This window comes from Triplophysa dalaica, chromosome 4 (assembly GCF_015846415.1).
Source record: "Triplophysa dalaica isolate WHDGS20190420 chromosome 4, ASM1584641v1, whole genome shotgun sequence".
Lineage (NCBI taxonomy): Eukaryota > Metazoa > Chordata > Actinopteri > Cypriniformes > Nemacheilidae > Triplophysa > Triplophysa dalaica.
The window spans coordinates 7,034,139-7,055,934 of NC_079545.1; the positions used below are offsets into that span (position 1 = coordinate 7,034,139).

At 36.1% G+C, this 21,796-nt stretch overlaps 1 protein-coding gene across 3 annotated transcripts in view; it reads right to left on the reverse strand.

The window, feature by feature from the left end:
- The window catches only part of traf2b (Tnf receptor-associated factor 2b), a 26,346-nt gene continuing 4,550 nt past the window's right edge, over positions 1-21,796 (reverse strand). The window contains exons 2-12 of one of the 3 annotated variants that reach the window (XM_056746437.1): positions 20,340-20,376; positions 19,750-19,970; positions 17,495-17,573; positions 17,186-17,284; positions 12,789-12,950; positions 12,383-12,457; positions 12,120-12,194; positions 7,800-8,153; positions 4,259-4,436; positions 3,768-3,916; positions 1-3,606 (exon numbers count right to left, since the gene is read on the reverse strand). In XM_056746437.1, coding sequence (XP_056602415.1) covers positions 3,388-3,606; positions 3,768-3,916; positions 4,259-4,436; positions 7,800-8,153; positions 12,120-12,194; positions 12,383-12,457; positions 12,789-12,950; positions 17,186-17,284; positions 17,495-17,573; positions 19,750-19,970 — 1,611 coding nt within the window. In that variant the 5' untranslated portion in view covers positions 20,340-20,376 and the 3' untranslated portion in view covers positions 1-3,387. Of the gene's footprint in view, positions 3,607-3,767; positions 3,917-4,258; positions 4,437-7,799; positions 8,154-12,119; positions 12,195-12,382; positions 12,458-12,788; positions 12,951-17,185; positions 17,285-17,494; positions 17,574-19,507; positions 19,971-20,339; positions 20,377-21,796 lie in introns of those variants that run through there. The other 2 variants (XM_056746438.1, XM_056746439.1) reach the window with 2 other exon arrangements.

Genomic DNA, 21,796 nt, shown 5'->3' on the forward strand with positions numbered 1-21,796 from the left:
TTTCTGTCTTTCCCAAGAAAGTTTATTATCATCTGGCAAAGTTCTTACCCAGGAGCAAAGATCCTCCTAAAATCATTTTGAACACATTATTTATATCATTACGACTACAGTCAACACATTCAAATGCAAAGAATACATAATAACCCTATATTAATGATAAGCTATTGCCTCTGGCTTTATCACCAAGGTTAACATACCATCAACATCTCTTCCTTCACTTTATTTAATAACCATTCCATATTGTGTTCATGTAAAGCTTCAGCGGTACAGCATTAGGTTGGTGGGGAAAAAGGTTATGTATGGGTTATAATCCCAGGTAGCACAAAAACGTATAAAATGTATTATATATATATATATATATATCTAATTAATTAAAAGCATGTGCCTAAAGCATAAATGTAAATGAATATCTAAATACAATTGAATCAAAAAGCATTGCTTCATATAAAATATAAGCCTTAATATAGACACTTGATTCAAGATATATGTGCTTTTCACATGGACATGGCAACATGCATACATAATAATGTAATCTAAAGCCAGGAATTGACAGCTAAATTTTCATGATGATGGTTAACAATAGGGTTCCGTTTATCAACATTAGTGAACATGAACTAACAATGAGAAATACGTCTAAAACACAGAATAATGAAATGTATGCATGAACAATCAATGTATTAACTAACATCAAAGATCAATAAATGCAGTAAACCATACTGTTCATTGTTGTTTCATGTAAGCTAATGCATTTACCAATGAGGTCTTAAAGCGCTACCACGTATACAAGCTATATAGTAAATGAAACAAAAAAATTATCACCAAAATTGTAAGAACCCATGGTGACACAAACACATGATCTGGAAGGGTCTTTTTAAAAGCTTTATCCCTGACACAACTGAGCAAGTCCCTCAGTGGCATCTACTTTGTGTGAGTTTTTTTGCAATGACAACATTTCCAAAATTGTAGTCAGTCTGGTTGCAGCGTCAACAATTAAAAAAATTGTCTTTGTTACTAAAGGTAGGTTTATATTAATTTAATAATTGTGATGTTTTAATAATACCTACTGTATTAAAGGGGGACTCGGAGTAATAGACTATGGAGAAGAAGTGGTTTACTTGTCCAGTGAAATTGACGATGGGTTTACTTTTGTATTTACAGTATAAATTATAGCGACCGCAAGTTTACTATTGTCTCACTACAGGAACATTAGTTATATATTTCAAAACTATGGTAATAGAAACAGAACAGACCCCCAAAAACATGGTTAATACACTTTCAGTATAGTAAAAGCATAGTTACCTTTCATAATAAGTGCTTCGTATATTAAACTTCACATATGTTATTTAAAATGTATTTGATAAAGTCAAGAGTCTGCTTTTCTCATTAACAGAAGTGCCTGCTTGGCTAGACTCGTCATCCCCTCGATCGTTTTTTGGATGCGTTGCCGCACAACACCGCAACGACGTCATGTTTGCTGCGCGCACCTGAGCAAACCTTTTTTTAATTATTATTCAAGGTATAAAACACAATTACAGGGGGGACAACGGACATCACAAATACCCAGCAAAGCCATAAAAATCAATAAAACATCAACATAGTTTAAAAAAAATACAGTTAAACATAAACTTAACCCAAGCAAACTTGTTTTTTGTTGCGATGATATAAAACAGGCATCAACAAAACATGAGTTGTCAGCTGAATTTCATCCAAACAAAATCGACTAAGAGTTATTCGTGGTATTAGAATAAGTCAGTGGTGGTTACATTATTAGCGGTGAGCTGTTGTTGTATTATCTTCAGTTAAATACTGTTCCATTGGGCGGGGTTAGTGTGAATATTCACAGTTCCTTCAGTGGTGGGCGAGGCATTTTGACCTACAAACGAGCCAATGGAATGGAGTGTCGTTGTCTGTTCTTCTGCTCTTTTTTGATAATTTTTTTATTTTATGTAATACAGCCCAATGGTCATATGCCCCGTTAAGATGTGCTACTGTTTATGTTATTTACATAATAGGCTAAAATGCTTATTGTTTTGCATGTGCTGTTATAAAAACACTCATGGCCATATTTTTTTGGCGTGTAGCTTACCTGGATGATACTACTAAACAACATGCAGAGCGCGAATCAAACACATATTTTGACATTTATTTTCAAGCTGTAAGTGTAACTTGCGTCCCTAGTTCCTTTTTTATTTTGCTTCATCATAACTTTAATAACTTTCAAAACTCATATACATTGATGCATGTATAAATAAAGATTTTAAAAGCAGCTTTACGTGAAGAAAAGAAAGGGAAATAATTAAATATAGTTACAGGTTGATAATAAATGATCAAATGCTTCGATTCGATGCATGTTGTTTAGGCAAACCAAGGCATATCATCCACGTAAGCTCCACAGCAAAAACATTGCCATATGGCCATGAGTAAGCATTATTATAAAAGCACATGCAAAACATTATGTGAATAACAAACCGTTGTATGATGGCCGACTTTCTGAAAAAACAGCGTACACCCCATGTTACCTTAGGTTGGTGCCTTTTAGATGGGTTTGAAATAGATTTAACAGCTACATCTCAATATTTGTAGCTGTTTAATGCTCAAGCCCAAATAAAAAGTAGTCAAGCCCAAGATCAGATGATGTTAACAACTAAAATGGGTCATGCAGAGAATGAAATCGCTGTAAATCAGGATGTGTAGACGTGACCAGCTGGGTACACTAATATTACTACTGGTGTACGTTTATCAAATATGAATGCACTGTTTATATGTTAAATAATGTTCTATAAAGGCAACCAAATCATTTATTCCTATGAACTAAATATAGCACTTGCTAAACCATAAGCATAAAGTGATGTCCGGTTATTTAGCTAGTTTCTAAATACCGTGGAAAGATAAGCCAAGGACGCATGTATACCTAAAATGAAAAACTAAACTTAGAATAACAAAACTAATCATTTTAACATTGAAGTATTTAATAAACACTGCCAAGTGTTTTTGTTATAGTTTAGCAGCTTATATTTTATATTAGTAAATACATCTATAGATGCATTTATACTTTAGTTCTATAAAATACTAGTACAATTCTATAGTTATGGTCATGGAACACATCCACAATATAACAATCCCTATTTTTATAATATAATTATATATTGTTACTTTCTTGTAGCTCAGTAGTAAGAGCATTGCGTTAACAATGCAAGGTTGTGGGTTCGTTCCAAGGGGATTGCACATACCGATGTATAAATGTATAGAATAATGCAATGTAATTCGCTTTGGATAAAAGCGTCCGCCAAATGCATAAATGTTATTATATATAAATATATAGCTTCCGCAGCTATGCCATTATTAGATATTGTCATTGCCCTTATTCTTAGTTATTATTACAATTCTTTACAAGCCTGTGAGATCAACTATGGCTTTGATGAATATGGTATCATCTCTCAGGTAAGAGCTTTTGCCCGCTAGCTTGGCGAGGGGGCAGAAAAGAGGGCATCCGCTGGCTATGTTCATCTCACTAATGGGCCTCTGGAAGGATGTTGAACTCACGTCAGGTCTGAAAGCATCAATGATGTGCTCTCTGTTGTTCTGGTCCAAAAGCATTAATGTCACCTGGAAGAAAATAAAACAACAGTTACAAAGGCTAAAGGGTAGTTCGAAATCATAAATACAACAGTTGCTGGGTTTTGTTAGATCCAACAGACAGGCAGCTGGAGACATAGGGGACTAAACTTCAGATCTTTAAAGACTGCAGGTAAGAACAAATGATTTACCTTCTGGCTGAAGGGCCACTTCAGCAGGGCGTCATATTTGCCTCTCATGACCACAAAGAAGAGAGAGAGATGAGTGCCTCTGCCAGTGCCATCGCCATTCAGATAGAGTCTCAGACACATCTTATAGCCATATTTACTGGAGTAGAAGGCTGGAGGATATAAAACAAGTGGTATCGTTGTGTGAAATGCACGACAGGATATAAATGTAGACGTATTACTTTGCCAAATAAGGACTTCTATTTGACATTATGAAAGCGAAAGTTTGCAGTCAGGGAAATATGGGGACATCCAAATGCCATGTAAACAATATTTGGATAGTAACACAATATATCAAAAGTCTCAGAATACAAACTGGGAACCAAGGTCAATGAGTCTATCCATGAGTCTCTATGATATATTGGTCCCTCCTTCAATGCAACTCATTTTTTATTATCCACCGGGCAAAAATAATAATGATTTATGGACAACCATAAAATATAAAATTGTCTCACCTGGTGAGAACATAGCAGGTGCTCGGCCCCCCACAGCGTCTTGTCTGCGGCGAGAGAAATCTGATATTTTCCATATGAAAACTCCATCGTAAGTGCAGAACTGCATCTCCCGCAGAGACTGCTCGGATTCTGCTAACTGCAGATCTCGCATAGTTAAAGTACGCTCCAGCTGTCTAACCTAAGCAATCACCAAAAACAAAAATAAGAAAAAAAAATCAAGGTTAATAAGACACGAGTATGTTTGGTCATCTTTTTTGGCAGATATACATTTATTACACTATATGTATGTTTATTACACACTGTCTGGCCAAAAGAAAATGTCACACACCTCAATATTTTGAACAGTCGACATATATATATAATCAACAGTCGAAAAAATCCAAAAACAAGCTTTAGTTCCACATGAATGAAGGATGATGGCAGAGACAGCTGTGGCTCTTCTGTCAATCCGGAGCAGCAAAAAAACAAATGTCCATGTTTGAAGAACCACCCAAGTGTTAGAAATCCTACTACTGAACGTAAAGGCTGGAATACACTACTCGACTTTTAAAACACAAGGACTCATAGACTAGTCCAGGGGTTTCTAGGACTAGTCCCACTTTATGATGGAAGGGACCCCCAGATATGATTCTAAAATACATAATTATCTATATCACATTACCTGTGAAAAGGTTTTGGACACTCAATTAAAATGTTTCTCATTATTTTAATGCAGCATCAGACGTCGAAATAAATCACAATCCACTACACTGAAAACGCGAAACACTTCAATTTAATAAGTGCCTGAATTTCGGAGCAGCTTTGCGGGTTTCCTGCATGTTCCGCAGGGTACGCATTATTATATAATATCCAGATATAATCCACATCCATAGTATAACAATTATTTTGCTCTGCAAGCGAGCACTACACTGCACACGCATTTCTTGTAATTGATCGAGCTGGCGTTTTGCACGTCATTTTAAGTTACGCCATTTCAAAAATACAAGCCATTTTAAAGCATAAATAACTTGAATCGCCGGTCTTCAGTCAGAGCGCTCTCATGCACGCGTGCGCGCGCACACACAGACTCCGCATCTCAAGCTGCTTGCGACAAATGTTAGATCAAGTTATTTTTCGCAAAAAATACCGCACATAAATGTTCAGAGACACACATGGGTGTGATTAAATCCCCGTCTTGTGACAATACACTCAAGGAATAGGCTAATGTACTAACTAAGTGTGCCTAAAATATGCTTTTAATGTTATAGCTTCATGAAAACATTTGCGGTCTTTTCAACAACATACACAATAAACCTATGAAGGCAATTCAATTATTTACACTTATTATATAAATTCAAATTGTGCTAGTTAATCCAATAATGAGCATAATGATTAATTGAATAGTTCTAGTATTGTATGCAATGTTTAAGTCATCATAACAAAATATTTTTCCATAAATAAATATAATTTATTCTATTCAATTCTTTTTTTTATTTAGTGTTTTTTACACTGCATTTTTCTTTCCAAGCAGATTTACATGAGAAAAGACAAATAAAAAGAAAGAGGCAGAATATAGTGCGGTGCAATAAATAAAGCAATGGTGGTTTACAAAATGTTCACAGAATTCTGCTGGGTGCTCCCTTCTTTCTTTTGTTATGATTAATATAAGTGTTATGATTAAGATTTCTCAGTCAGAATTAAAAATGTTTCAAATGTTTCAGAACCTGTGTTCTTAATTTTTATATAAATGTATGGTTTTACACCATATATCGGTTCAAAACATCGGTTATCGGTCTGATTCACATGGAAATAATCGGCATCGGCCATGAAAAACGCATTTCGGTCGACCTCTAATTCCCATAGTTCCCTTTGTTTTATTTCATAATTTTGTTTATTTATTATTATTCTACAATGTAGAAGAAATATGAACACATAAGTGAGTAGGTGTCCAAAAATTTTGACCGGTAGTGTATATTTTTTGTGAAAAGAATCATACTGTGTCAAATAAAAAGTGTTCAATGTACAACTCTGAACAGAAAAGTGTTCTATTCAAATTTATTTGTACTGTGGCTATTTTTATTAAACTTTGCCAAGACTACTTTAAAGCCCTTTGATTGAAATAAAAGGAACTGTAGTGAGAAAAACTCACATGACACTCACAAAGATTAATAATAAACAAGTTTGGAAAGTATGCATGTAACAAGAAAGAAGAAATAAACACTCAATATGAACACTTCTAATTTACACTTGATTTTAGATTTGTCTTTTTAATTACTCTGAGATTTTATGAGACCCCTCAAATCTTCAGGGGACCCCATCCTTAAACGCCCTGGACAAGAGAAAAAAAGAGCTGGGTGTCTTAAAATAACAACTACCAGCAGACTTTCAAATCTTTCAGAACACAACAAACAACCTGTTGCTACGAGACATTTTACAGACGTGGTAGTTGTTTTAGCAACAAGAACAACAAACAAGACAATTTGGAATGCGGTCTTTGGTGGGTAGACGCTTGGTGGGTAGCAATCCTTCATACACTATGATATGTTCTAAAATAATCTCAATCTATAAAGCATGGACCACGTTTACATTGACGTCAGTAATCTAATTATTTGTCTTTCTGAGTAAAATAATATTACGATTAAGAAGTTTACATGAGTTGCTTTGAGAATATACCTTTCATGTTCCCGTTTCACATGTTACACTACAGAGCTGGATTAATGGCATACGTCATTAAATCCCTAAGCGACGCCGTTCGACCGTTTAATATATCAACAAATTGGATTTGTGTTTACTATGATTATGAGTTTAGACTGATTAAGCTAATCAAAAATCTCTGTTTAAATGGTCCATTCTTAATCAGAGTATTGTCTTAATCGTGTTAATATCGGATTATTGTTGTCCATGTAAATGTGGTTATGTTTTGATATCCTAAAACTAGATGGAATCATAGTGTGAAGCTAAAAAACTGAGCCCATGGCCAACATATACTGCACGATTTCATGTGTCATGTAGTGTATTCCAGTCTTAAACTGAGGGCTTTTAACTGCAAACTGCTGGACTTATGTTCCAAACTTGTATGACTTCTGGAACAGGGGTGTTGGTAACGTTTTTTTAATTTTGTGAGACCTATCCCTTAAAATAAAACGCTCTTACGGGGGGTGTCACAATATTCCGGTACTGGCAATAATCGTGATACCAACAACCAAGATTATCGATATCCCGTTAACACTACACAATAATATAGTGTATTAATATTCAATGCCAAGTTCTAGTTCACCCTGCAAAACTACAGTTGGACACCTGTTTACACTGCGATAATATGTTATCGTTAAAAAAAGATTTGTGACACAGCCCTAGCTCCAACCCACTGTTATAAAAAAACATCGTTCAATACGTCATGACTGGTTACCTGCAGGACGACAGGCTCACATCACGTAGCAGAGAAACAGACAGACCATCTCTGCTATCCAGGAGAAAAAACAATCCTATAAATGGATTTAGGGACTGATCTTTGACAGCTATTTACTGTACGTGCATCACGTGCTTTATGGTGTATTCGTACCTTAGTCGACAAGTTCTCGATCTTGTCCTGATCTATTCGATGTTGCCGTGACAGCGCCTCCAGTGTGAGCGCAGATCGCTCCACCTCTCGATTCAGAACGCATACTATGTTCTCCAGTGCGGTGACTTTGTGCTGCACGCTCGGACTGCCTCCTCGTCCCACATTATGTGGTGCGGCGTGAGCTCCCACCAGGGGCGCGTCTTCGGGTCCACGATATAATCCCAGCCCAGAGTCTTCTTGCCATTCTCCGCCTGTTTCGGGACGTAGCCGCACAGAGGACAAAACCCCCAACATGAGACGCAGGTGCTCCATGACGCTCATCTGCTCATGTTCCTGCTGCTTACCATTGTCCAACTATAAACACACAAAAAAATTATTACATACTGATATAATTTATGATACTATATACACAGTAAATCACTGTAAATAATAAACTCAAATAGTTTTTTCCATTATTTCTATTTTCCTGTATATTTTATGTATTTAGGTATATCTTTACGCTTTTGAATGAAACAGAAAAAGGACTGAATTAACATCCAAAATCTTTTATTTAGAATATAAATAAAATCTTAGTTAGACAATTTGTTTGCATTTAGTTCTGCAAACATATATCTTATAAACAAATGTATTAAATTATATATATATATATATATATATTTATTATATTGCATGAATCCGATCACAAATGTAAACACAATTTTTTCAGCTAGTTCAGCTGTTAATTTACATAATACCACATATTCTATGTATTTATATGATTATTTCTTATGCACTACACTACAGTAATATGGCATTAATGCAAAACAGATTTGCAACAATGCAAAGTTTGTGAAGAGCACTATAGACATCAACTTGAATTGCCTACAAACTTTTTATGACTACTAAAATCGATTTTTTAAATAATTCTTTGTCAGTTTTGTCTTTGAACAGCAGAGGGCACATGCTTAAAAACTTAAGAAATGTATTATTTAAACATTTATTCATTTAAAATCAATTTTTATGTTGTTTTCAAATGCATTTCCTTTTATTGAACCAAATGAACCCTATTGTGAAGTAACCGTATAACATATGCAGGTATGTTGTATCCGGAAGTTGAACACCCTGTTGTGATGACGCAAGGGTTGAACTATGGCAGCTGAGATGGCCATTCTTTAGTGTTCTTTTTGAAGAATTTTCACAGCCTGATGAAATTGGTTTAAATACGTGTTGAATACTGCAAAATACATAAATCATATCCGTGTGTAGACCTTGTTAGGGCCTTGGTCTTAGCTCTTCGTAATGATTACGGCTGACTGTGTCTGATGCAATACGAACAGTTGCAGTGTGGCGTTCTGTGTCTCTGATAAGTTAACGTCTGAACACACAAAGAAACTAAAGCTTTGGAGAGCCCTGAATCTATAGCGTGCCTGAGCCATGCCGGAGCGCGATTGTCCCCATTCCCCCGCTGGCCGCTTACACTGTACATTACCAAAGCGAATAGCACAATGGAATCCATTGTAATGTTCGGTTTGAGGTTTATTAGCACTCTCAATTATTTGCATACCTTTTACATACAATGTTCGTCACATGAATAAAATAGAACCAATTTCAGAATTTTTAAAGTAGGTTACTGAACATAGCAAAACCAAAAAAAAGAAAAAATACTAGTATGCTAAATTCTACAATGGTGTTATATAAAAAAATACTATCTATATATAAAACAAGGCCTCAAATTATAACTTGGATCTCAAAATTAAAACTTTATGCTTTAACATAACACACTATCTGGGGCATTCTTTTGGTGAAGCTGTAACCACACCTTAGTTTAACAATATGTGTATTAAGCAACAGACCGGTTGTCTAATGTAAACATTAGCATGTTGCCATGGCCGTAAAAATCAATTAAACTTGCATTCTCTATCGTCATAAATATGTGTATCTTTACCTAAAATAATTGTGTAATTAGAAGAAAATACAAACACGAAAAATTAGTTTTAACTTTATAAACTGTTGAGTTCACCCTCCCTGCCTCTCACAGTGGTTTGGCCCACTGCCTGCTCTACCAGTTTATCTCACCTGCGCAAGTCCACATTGCGCAACACATTCAAGTCAGGTATGCGGCGTAGTTAACCAGTGGTTGTTGAACTCCAGTAAGAAGGCTATTTTATTCCCTTTAAATGAAGTGATTCTCATTAATGTAGTTGATTCTGATTCATTAATAAATTGGTTGTTGCAAAAAAATGCTGATTATCAATGTATTTTTTAGTGGTGGGCCGTTAACGGCGTTAAGTGAGACTATTATCGCGCGTTAAAAAAAAATGTCGCCGTTAATCTATTCTCAAAGTTGGGTTGTGAGCTGGGTCTATACTACGCAAGCTATGATGACTTTCACCTTGATATTTTAGCGCGGATGTATACCAGCTTAACTGCACTGTACGGGGCGAGAACGAGATTTTTCAACTCGCGTGATTCGTGTCATTCGCGGAAGCAGAAGCCGCCTCATCATCTCATAACCAGGGCTTCATTCGCGCGATTCGCGTAGAAAGTAGGTCTATTGGCTCTTTGCATTAAAATATAAATCACCCGCGCTTGACACGCCATTCGCGTTTGGTCTGAACACAACATAACGTTACTGTGAAATTACCGCATCAAACGTGACCTGCTAACATGGATCCAGCTATGAAGCCGCCGGTTTGCTTCAGGGAATATTAATTTTTAAGAAGCTTCCCAATAGAAACATCGACAAGACTAAGGTTGTTTGCACCTTGTGCAAGGGGGAATTGGTTTAAAAAAACACTTTCTCTCAACAGGTAGTGGTCTAACTTTAGTTGAAACCAGTAACTTTGTATTGAGATCTAATGTATTATGGCTCCTGTATGACATATCGCTTGTTGATCCCTAACTCTTTGTAAGTCGCTTTGGATAAAAGCGCCTGCTAAATGACTAAATGTAAATGTACTGTAGGAGCTCTTCCAGTCTCAAGTACCACCTAAACGCAAATCATCCCTTAGCTAATGCGGAAGTAAACAAGTTCATCTTATTGAACATAATTTATTTTCATCACCAATTATCATAGTAGAACAGCTTTCTCAAGCAGTTTGTGATGCATTTTGGAAACAGGAGATGAGCCCCTGGTCTAATGCGCCACCTGGCTTGAGAAACCCGTTCTCAAAGACTTACTTTTAGTCATTATTTGGGTAGCACACATATTCTGAATGCCTTCGGCAGAATTCAAATGAGCCATTTTAATCTAGATTAATCTAGAATAATTTTGGAATTAATCTAGATTAATCTAGATTAAACAAATTAATCTATGCCCACCACTAGTATTTTTCCATGAATCTGCTATGTTAACAATTGAAACGATACTTTGCTAGTAAACGTTAGCTAGTTAACGTTAACTTGTTACATAGGACGTCACACACTGCAACTAACACGCCAAGCCGTTTCCCATGCATTGTTTTATTTTTGGCGACCTGGCATGATATGAAGATGAACGTCCACAATAAGCCACCGATCCTGCCCTTCAGGTTTATGTCACATACTGGTTATAATTTTGTGAACTATATTTACCATCCACAAAAGGTGCACAGCTTTCATTCAGTCAGAGAAGGTCGTTATTTCAGCATCTATTTTTTGCGGTATGAGCGTGGCGGATAGGCTTAACATTTTACAGTACAACTAAACAAACATTACAGAACCTTGGGCAATTCAACAACAAGTACAACACAGAATTAAAGCATCCGTCACTATTCGACTGTTTGTTTGGGTACACGAACATGAACAAAGTTTGTTGATGGAGGCAGTGCACTGTAGGGGAAAATAACTACCACCCATTAATGTAGATGTCCGGTGACTTTGTCAGACGATGTTGCAGTATAAATCAGGATAACATCAGTGTTTAAGTGTTTAAAACCTGACTCATTGTTAACATGTAGTATCATGGTTAGTGTGTTTTTATATTTGTTTCCTGTCTTGACAACAGAGACAAGAAATATATGAATGGAAAAAAGCTTTATTGTTCACTTGTATTACAGTATTTGAAAGTTCAGTTCAGTTATAATATGACTGCAAGTCTGCATGATAAACCTATGAACCTAATGCATATTGTCGCTTTGTGTCTAAGTAAGTACAATTTTGACTGTATTATTTGTGTCCCCTTCAAAAATTGTTCTTGAGAAATTTTATGTGTATTGTTTCCCTCTACTGATAAAGGAGATTTACACCCATGCATGTGGTTTCAGTGTTTCGTGAGAAGCACAGGCCATATCTTGTTTCTATTCTCATTTCCCAAGAACACCCTGCTATAGCGCACTGTATTCAAAGGAAATAGATACACACCACTGCTCTGCATCCGATCTCACTGAACTGACACGCTGACTTGGACTTTGGACAGGACTTGACATGCTCTTGAAACTGAAAAAAGATACATGAAAGATAAATTAGATGCAAATCTCCTGATACAGCAATTTCAGAAAAAATGAAACCATGACTTGCTCCTCCAGTGAAAATGGCTTAGAAAGCAGCTACAAAACTGCTATAGCACAATTTACCAGAAAACATGACTAGCAAGTTAGGTTGAGGAAGATAAGGTTGAAACTAACCTTTTCTCTTGGAATTTTCTTTTTGCCACAATCTTTACACTGCATAGGAAACTTCTGACAAATTTCATCATGTGCCTTCATAGAAAGAATGAAAGAGTCGGTAAGGAATTTATTCCAGCAACAGCTATTTAGAAAAAGTACAGTTCAGCCAAAAATGGACATGTGTTCATTTACTCAACCTCAATGTCATAATAAACCCATGACCCACATGACCCAAATCCCAAATGACTCAGACAACAACTTTTTGTGAGGAACAGAATACTGAAATCCAGAGTTGGACAGACAAGGGTCATTTTAGTTTGGAATTTGACTATATTTTCATTTTTGGATGAACTTTCACTTTAAGAACCACTTACCACTGTAAATGTGCGTGAGTGTTTTCAAAACTTTGAGGAATGATCTTTACCTTAATTTCTTTGAAGTTGAATGTGACTTTGCAATATTTGCAGTTGAGCGTTCTGGCCTCACATTCGCGTTCATTGTGACGGTCTTTCTCGCTGAGCATGATGAGTGCTTGACATGCTTCACATTTAACACGCTCAAACTCACAGCGACCTTCATGCTGACCCTGGAGAAGCAAATAAAACAGAATGACCTGTTAATGACATAGAACTCAAAAAAGATGGACGACGCATCCCCATTCTACAGCTTCCGCTGTAGAAAAATAAAGCCAAAATGTCAGAAATTTGGGCGATAACCTTTACGTCAATAATGTCATTTGGTAGCAGCACTACAGTGGCAGGATTCTGCCCATATTCCTTGATGACTCAATTGTAAACGAAGAAATCGTATCACCACTTTTTATAATACCTTTATACACTTTAATATAACATATGATAACGAACTAAAACTAGTTCTTATTAGCAAAACGCACTCTTTGTACATACATCAGCATGACAAGAACTCACTAAAATGACAGAAACCGTATTTTCTTTTAGCTTGGTGTGATTCCTGTTCGTTTAAATGGAGGGGACAGGGTTAGTGTCCTATAGACTTTTTACTCGGACGCGCGCGCCAGACCCCCAGTTAACTTACGGTTTGTGTTTGCCTAGTGTCTAATAATATAACTATTTAGATTTTATTTAATTCATGTTCATATTAATTTGTATTATTATTTAACCTAAATAATTGTTTTTAACAGACGATTTGTTAAATTTTGTTGTACGTTCATTTTGTTAAATAAACAATTTGTTGAATGGGTCCTGCAGTTTGGTCGCATTTAAACAAACCGTATGGTACAGTGACATCTAGCAGTTGAGCCCAGTATAGCTTTACTGTGGCTCAGTGGTTAGAGCATGGCACTAACAATGCCAGGTCATGGGTTTGATCCCAGGGAATTACACATAGGCAGAAACAAATGTTTAAAACAATGCAATATAAATTGCTTTGGATAAAAGCGTCTGACAAAATGCATAAATGTAAATGTATAGGAGTCTATTTTCAAAATGTTGGAGAGACAAGTTTAACAAAGTAATGGTTACTCTCGGTTTCTTTTGATTGTTATCAGAAATAATCTACAGGTAATCTATTGTTGTATATGCTAATGTGTACTTGAAGTTAAGGTGGGTCACAAAAGTGCGCATGCACAGTACCTTTAGTTTATGTGATTACGATGAAACCGTCTATACTGCAGCCAGCAACCAGGGGGCGATCAAATTGCCTTGCCATAGACTGTATAAAATATGGATGTAGTATCCTTGACCTCACCCGAGAGTAAATATTAAGCCTAAAGTAGGCGGAGGCGCTCCTCGCCATTTTGGCATTGCGTCATTGCCCGTCACTCCCGAATAATTGAAAATGGTCTGCTGAATTTTAAGGCTTAATATAAGTTAAACGGTTGAGTTATAAAAAAAAATTGACTCTCCTCACAGTTTTCATGAAGGGTAAAATTAGATATCTAGACCAAAACACAATTTTGTACCAGGCTGTAAACCCATTTTAACATGGAACTCATTGAGATTCTGCTCTCTTTTGGAGCCAGCCAAGGCAAGTCGATAATTTGCTATTAAAGTCACTTCCATGTTGGCTTCACAAGATAAGTTGAAAGGTTGCAACTGAGCATGCCTGGTAAATGGTGGCGAAATAATAAAAAATTGTCGACAAATATTCTTGTTGTCGAGTAGTCGTTTGATTTGACTTAATTTAAGGGCCTGCAATATCACAATTAGTGAGTAGAATGGACACACAGCGAGTATTATGGCGGAGTACAAACGAATGCGAACAATTAAAGTGTGGGAAAGCTTTACCAGATAGAAATAAAAAAATGCGGTTGTGTGCAATGCATGCAAAACGGAACTTGCCTTTCACGGCAACACAACCTGAATGCTGGAGCATTTAAAAAGGAAACATCCCGGAGCAGGAGAGAGGTGACTATTCTCCTAACTAACTTCGCGGTAAATCTTTTTATGAGAGAATGCAATAATAATAATAGTAATGATAATAACAACAACAATAGTCATATAATAACAGCAATGTTATTATTTGTTTTGTAAAGTATAAAGCTTTGATCGAGTTTAGGACTCAAGCCTATTTTGATTATTATAACACTATTAGGTATTACATGAGAGGAAAATGATTATAAGAGAGGGACGTTAAGTGATAGGAGTCTTATACCTCGCCTTTATTTTTTAAATATTTTCTTCTGTTACTTGCTCTTTTTCATTATTCATTAAGTTATCTCGTCATAAAAAAACAGTTCCCCGCTAAAGACGAGTTATTACGGCAATCTGTGTCAGGTGGCGCTGTTACACACCTTTGGGAAAAAGTTCAGAATCCCAGAACCTAGAACGTATATTTCTTATCGGTTTTAAATGATTGTTCTGAGTGTGCACGTTAAATGTGACGAAAGCTTCTACGTTAATTGTTTGCTACCTCTTGCAACAACTTACATAGTGTCTTTAAACTGACATCAAACTGAGATCCCTGTGAAACCACATCCAAAAGCTAAAATTCTAGATCATTATTATAAGCTTACCATTCGGGGTAAGGTAAGGATTTTTATGTACTTGCTATATAATTATTTTTTCAACCAAAAGCATTATGGACTGAAACTTTAATATCAAAGTGACTACCTCTTTATGCTCCCTAAGCTCTTGTTTTCAGTTCTCGTTGTCTTTTCTTTTGAAGGGCAAGACTTTTCTTGTGGGCAAGACCAGGTGTGTCTTGTTTGTCATGCAAACATTAATGAATGATAAAGGTAAGCTAGAGTAGAGGGTGTTGGCAACCATCCTACATAATAAAGAAAAGTAATGAGAGGATCTTTGAACGCAAAGGTCGCTTTTTTTAATTGACATGAAACAGGATATTTAAATAATCAAAAGAACTTTTTAATCAACTGGGAATTAATAGCGAAAAGTGACCATTATGTACCAGAATGCTAAGAGCGAAGAGCTTGAAAAGTAAATGAGATATTGCATTTTGATTTAACACATTTTTGAGTTAACATACTAAATATAATTGGATAAAGTAAAAGAGGTCAATTCAAGTTGACTTCAGGGCTTACCATCGAATGAAGTAGTTAATCAAATTACAAAGTGGTTAAAACATAGGAATGGATACAATTTCTATTGAATTAGTACGTTAATAAAACGTTTTATATGGTTCACATCGTCCTTGCCAGAATTTTACACAACTGTAGTCATTTATGTTGGAATGCAAGGCCAGACAGATAAACCTTGCCCTAAATTTCTTGCTTGTCTTGACAGCATGTGAGAAGAATACATTTAGTATATGGTACAAAGTAAAAAAAAATGACAGCTGGCTTATAGATTATATAAATTACGTATGTAATGTATATTTGTACATACATGTATATCATACATAGCTTATCTATCAAAGTCAATGTACACCAGCATAGCATCGAAATACACTAAATTACCTGATTTGTTTATTTTGACAAAAGTCAATTTAATTACAATTTAATTATAGCTTGAACAGCATCAAATGAAACATTGCTAGTCATTTAGAACAAGCTGTCCCCAGACAGATGAATCACCAATTACTCAAGACCTATTCATTTCTTCCTTAGTCAGGAGTTGGACCACATCATTCCACTAAATAAGTCACAATGGAAAACATCGTCATGCTGATACTCATAGACTTAATGCAAGAGAAACTTAACCAGAGGTTTTTGGTTAAAAATTAGACACTGAGTAAAGCTTGTTTTTCAGCAATTAAAAATAATGTAAAATGTAAATTTTACAGTTTACAGTTACAAATCACACAAATGCTTTACCCTCCATACGCAGTAAAAAAAAAAACATTAATAGTATAATACATAACGACAGTCAAATAATTCAAAGTTTTGAAGACTAGCTTTGTTCAGTTGAATGCAAATAAATACAATGCAAACTATGCAAAATATCTGTTCCTGTAGCTCAGTAAGTAGAACACTGCGTTAGCAGCATTCACAGAACTGATGTGTACTGATAAAAACAATCTATCAATCTATTGCAAACAAAATGAATGTTTTAGAAAGCCTAATAAATCTAATAAAAAAGGAAAACAGTTTCCAATATTATAAAAATGTTATTATGGGAGTTTAACGTTGTGTTAGAAGACTAAACATTACATAAGAAAAAAAGGTTTCCGCAAATGCTTTGGTACTTTCCACTCTAGTGTTGGGACTTTCCACCCAACCCCTATCATGTTGACCTTCATACAACTTAATGTGGGCGGATCTAAATTTCTAGGTTCTTTTCTAAGGCCCACATTTTTTTTACTTGAATAATATGTGCTTACAGTAAAACGTTTTGTGACTAAAACGGTGTTACACATGACAAATCAGGTGATCCGTTTCCTTACCTCATAGTCTTTCAGCAGTCCATTCCAACTGCACCCTTCATTCGGACATTTTGCGGGCAAGCTATCAATTTCTCTTCGTGCTGCGTTGTCAGGAAATGCCTATGGCATAGGGGGAGACCAGGAACATGGAATTTACTTTGTTAATGAATAATAGAAAAAATCATTCCTGGTACTGCTAAATAGTACTGCAGTGTCAGGAAGTGTATGTCATTTGGAAGTTTTCCTTTTAAGTTTAGCGGAAGATGTCATTTGGAAACACAATGAGAAGCTTATCTTATTTTTTGTTTTATTTAATTGAAGGCAGCTTACCACTGTTATATCAAGCATAGAAGTCGACTCCTCAAAAATACCCTCGGCACGGCAGGCTTCACAGGGTGTCGGCCCTGTGCTAATGGAGAAGAATGATTTGGCGAAATTTTAATTAAAGGCAAGATAAGACCGACCAATAAGCAATGAGCAGGCTCAGCAATTTTGGGGAACATTATTTGGAAGGTTTAACAGAAGTGCTTGTTAACTGAAAATGAAAGTGATGTGAAAGTAGCATGTGCAACAGAAAGTAAAGTTGCAAGACGTTTGGCGGCCTAAAATATATTGTAATTTAAAGGGCACCACGACTACAAAGTCTTGTATGGCTTAATGAATTAATGATGACATAAATGTGAAATGAACAAATTTTACTCTGTGGATGCAATTTTCATTTCCTGTAGATTGTAAATTGAAATAGAAAGTGAAAGTTAGAAATGCACATCGTGGCAGTATGTGCTTGAGACAAGCTTTCCAAAAAAAAGAAGGAAAGACATTCTACACCACACTTTTTACGATAAAATAAACGTATTCCAAAAAACGATTTCAGACATTATGACCCACCACCATTGTATAATATATTCAATATGAGAATCATATAATAGTGTTGATGTGTTACAGGAGTGTTGTGTTAATTTGTCTGAACAACTTTTCTCTTATTCACACAGCCAAATACTCACAAAATAGTTTTTTGAGTTTTGATTTAAATTTTCACGTACTCGAACTTTAGAGCTTGAAAAAGTCTGTTTGGTGCTAATAAGTCAAATATATTAAACATCCCAAAGGAGACTTTTATTCTAACAAATATTGATCAAATTCACACTAAAAATCAAATCCAAAATTAAACTACTAGTCTTAATAAGAAATAAATGATATCGACAAATATTCAAACATAATCATGAGGGGGCAACTAAGTTTTGTGGTAAAATAAATTTAACTGAGACATCACAGGCTAAGGTGGCACTCCAATCGGCTGCTTACGCGCCCTTATGCATATTTACCACTACAATTCACTCTATGCACGGCCACTTCCGCGTTTATGCTCAGTTGTTATCTAGCTTCCCGCAAGCTGACCAGTGCGTGTTTGCAACCAATGCTTGCCTAACATTTTAATGAGCTGCCGTTAGGACACAGCAATATTTAGACGTCGCAACTTCACGACAAAGGTATTTAAAGCTTCTTGAACTCATTACTACAACGATGTATTGATAAAATATATAAAACAGGCATGCAACAAAAGTTAATATATACTGTTTATATAATATAACTAAATTAAATCACTAGCAAGTCAAAATATGCAAATATAATAAGCGAATATGCGAAAAAAGACCACGCTAGGACCTTGTTTTGCTATGGGAGAATTCTATACAGAAAGCCCGCGTAAAACTGAGATATGGGCGGAAATAAGTAAGCAGCAGGACATGCTTACAGTGAATTGCAAGAGCTTGTGAAAACCACCACTGTTCACACAACTTCTGGGACAACGTTTTTCCAGTCTACTGGAAAGTACAGTGTTTGTTCACAGGGTATTTTGCTGCTACAACCACCACTTTGTTTGTTGATGACATCATGGCATCACCGCACACATTGAATTTTCCAATTTTCTTGTCAATATAACACAAATGACTAAATAATAAACCCCAAGGATTCAGTGAAATTGATTTAGCTCATATTCCAATACTGAATATTGCTTAGTTGAACAGTACTTGTAGTTTAATGTCACTTGGTATAATTCCAGACCAAGACAAATAGCAAGTTCTTCCACTTTCAAATAGGGTTGCAAATTTTTGGAAAAAACAAGTGTCATAAAACACACATTACAGCATGAGGAAAAAAGAAAAAAACTTTCAAATTGATTATGTAGTTATAGTTAGTGTAGTTTCAGGGCTATACTGATATATCGACCAATAAAAAACATATTGGTTGACCACTGATGTAAATGCTTGCCCTTAGTATAGTGAGTAAAATTGAAAAAATGGTTGACCAGAACTAAACGACTGACACCAAGGCAAAGCTCACCCAAGACTGAAAACATCCTAGAACATATCCACAGAGGTAAGTGAAGATGGAATATCCACGTGTAAGGCGCAGCCTTTTGGTTAGAAGGCAAATGAGTGTATCAACCTCAAACAAAATGATGATTTTTATTCCATCTAGCTACAGCGAAGGAGTAGCAACAGTGGTAGAATTTAAGCGGATGGGGAAATTTCCGTGGAGAGGCTGGAAATTAATGCAGAGCATGAGGCAGCAATCCTGGGTACCTGGTGAGTTGTTTGAAACAGAAAACGCAGAAGCGATGTCCACACTGTGCTTGGTACGGTTTCCGCAGGATCTCTTTACACTGTTGACATTGGTATTTTGATTCCATGGACACCGACAGCACATCCCGAGATATTCCAGGCAACGTGGAGTCCAAAGAGGAGGGTAAAGATGGATGAGCCATAGCCTTCCATTTACTTACAGTGTCGCCAGTGCTGAGCATCTGAAAATTACAGAGCACATCTGTTTGTATCTGACCAGACCTGTGTTTCAACACCCCTTGTTCAAGTTAAGAACAATCATCATACAATTTACTTATGTAAAACAACATGTACAAATAAAACTGTGCATTCAACAAATTTAAAGTAAGATTTTATCCACTGTATCAGTTTATTGGATTGTAAAATTGGGTCTTCTGTCTAAGTAGAGTCCGAGCTGAATATTTATTTGCAGTGGCTTGTGCAGGACTACTCCCCTTTCCCCTACTAACTGGGTGACTAAAAAAATTGAAAAATTATGCTGTCAATATGCGATGCCGTCAATACGTTTTATGGAAAATTAAAGGTATAGTTCGCCTTAATTGATCACTCACCCTCTTGTTAGTCCAAACTTGTATGTCTTTCTATCTTCTGAAAAACAAAAAAATATTTTTGAAGGCGTTACTGACTTCCAGACACAAAACTAATTATTTTGCGTTTCACAGAAAAAAGGAGTCACATACAGGTTTTAAATGCCATGAGGGTGAATAAATAATGACAAAATTGTCAGCTTTGGGTGAATAATCCCTTTAAATTTCAACATTTTAAATGTTTATAATATTATTTGGACAGACACTTTGTTGTTTCATTGTTTAATTTAACACTCCTTTTTAAGAGTAAGTAGCATTAGATCTTGTAAATTACATTTCATCCAGTGGTTATTTTGCCGTGTTTGAAAGTAAGCAGTCTGCCAAGTTGTAAGTCCGAAGGTGATTAAATAACCAAGTTATTGGCTCGTAAAAAAGGGAGTCGACTCTGAATCACGCAAAGGAGACGTGAACTAGTACCGCCGCGTATCTACGTCACTAGATGTAGTCCACGCCTACGTTTTGCTGAGACTGCCGCGAAAACTTCGATCTCCTCCCCCAAAACACTGTCGCTCGTTCGTGATGCGTGTGCATCACGTCAAGAACCTGTGTTCTACATTGTGAATCACAGTGCGTCTTATATAAACTACCAAAGGAAGAACTTTTGAGGCAACAATGGTTACAATTCATTTTCAAATGACACCAAAGGAGTATAACCCCAGGGTTTTACTGTGCGCGTGTCATTTCACCGAAGATTGCTCCAATAATCTTGGCACTTTCACTACAGAATATTTTAAAAGACTATCCACGAAAGAGGGGGAAATACCAACCTTAATTGGACCTGTTAGCTACACCAATTCACAACCTTGAAGTGATTATCTTTGTCTGAACTTCAAGAAATAGCTGTGTACCTTGTCTGTGTTTAGGTAGTGCATTTAACGCTAACATAAACATGTACCGTTATTTCTTGGGTATTTTAGTTTGTTTATCTAGCTAGGAACTCGGTTAATTTAAGTGTTTAATCTACTATCGTTTTTGGATGTTTCTTCGTCAGACTAGGGCTCAAACTGGTAAGGTTCAATCCCCGCCATCTCTATCTATACACTGTATATAATATATAACCTGTAAACCGTAATCCAGCAATGATGGTAGGCGTTCCATTTGCGACACATGATGAACACTGTAACAAGTTCAAGGAATGGGAAGAGGGCGGTCGCCGTCGAATGTTCAACAACTTTTAATAAAAAATAAACAAACCACAAAACGAAAGTACAATGCCGGCAGCTCCTGCACAGTCGACTGCCGGCCACACAAACATAATAAAACATAACATAAAAAAATCTAGGCCTAGTCCTCTCTCATCATACACTCCGTTTGCTTGTCCTTTTAGTCTTCCGATCTCCTCCAAAGAGATGCAATATCCGTGCAACACAGCTGACTCTTATTATCATCGCTCGCGTCATTCCCTCAGGGCTCTCGTCCCG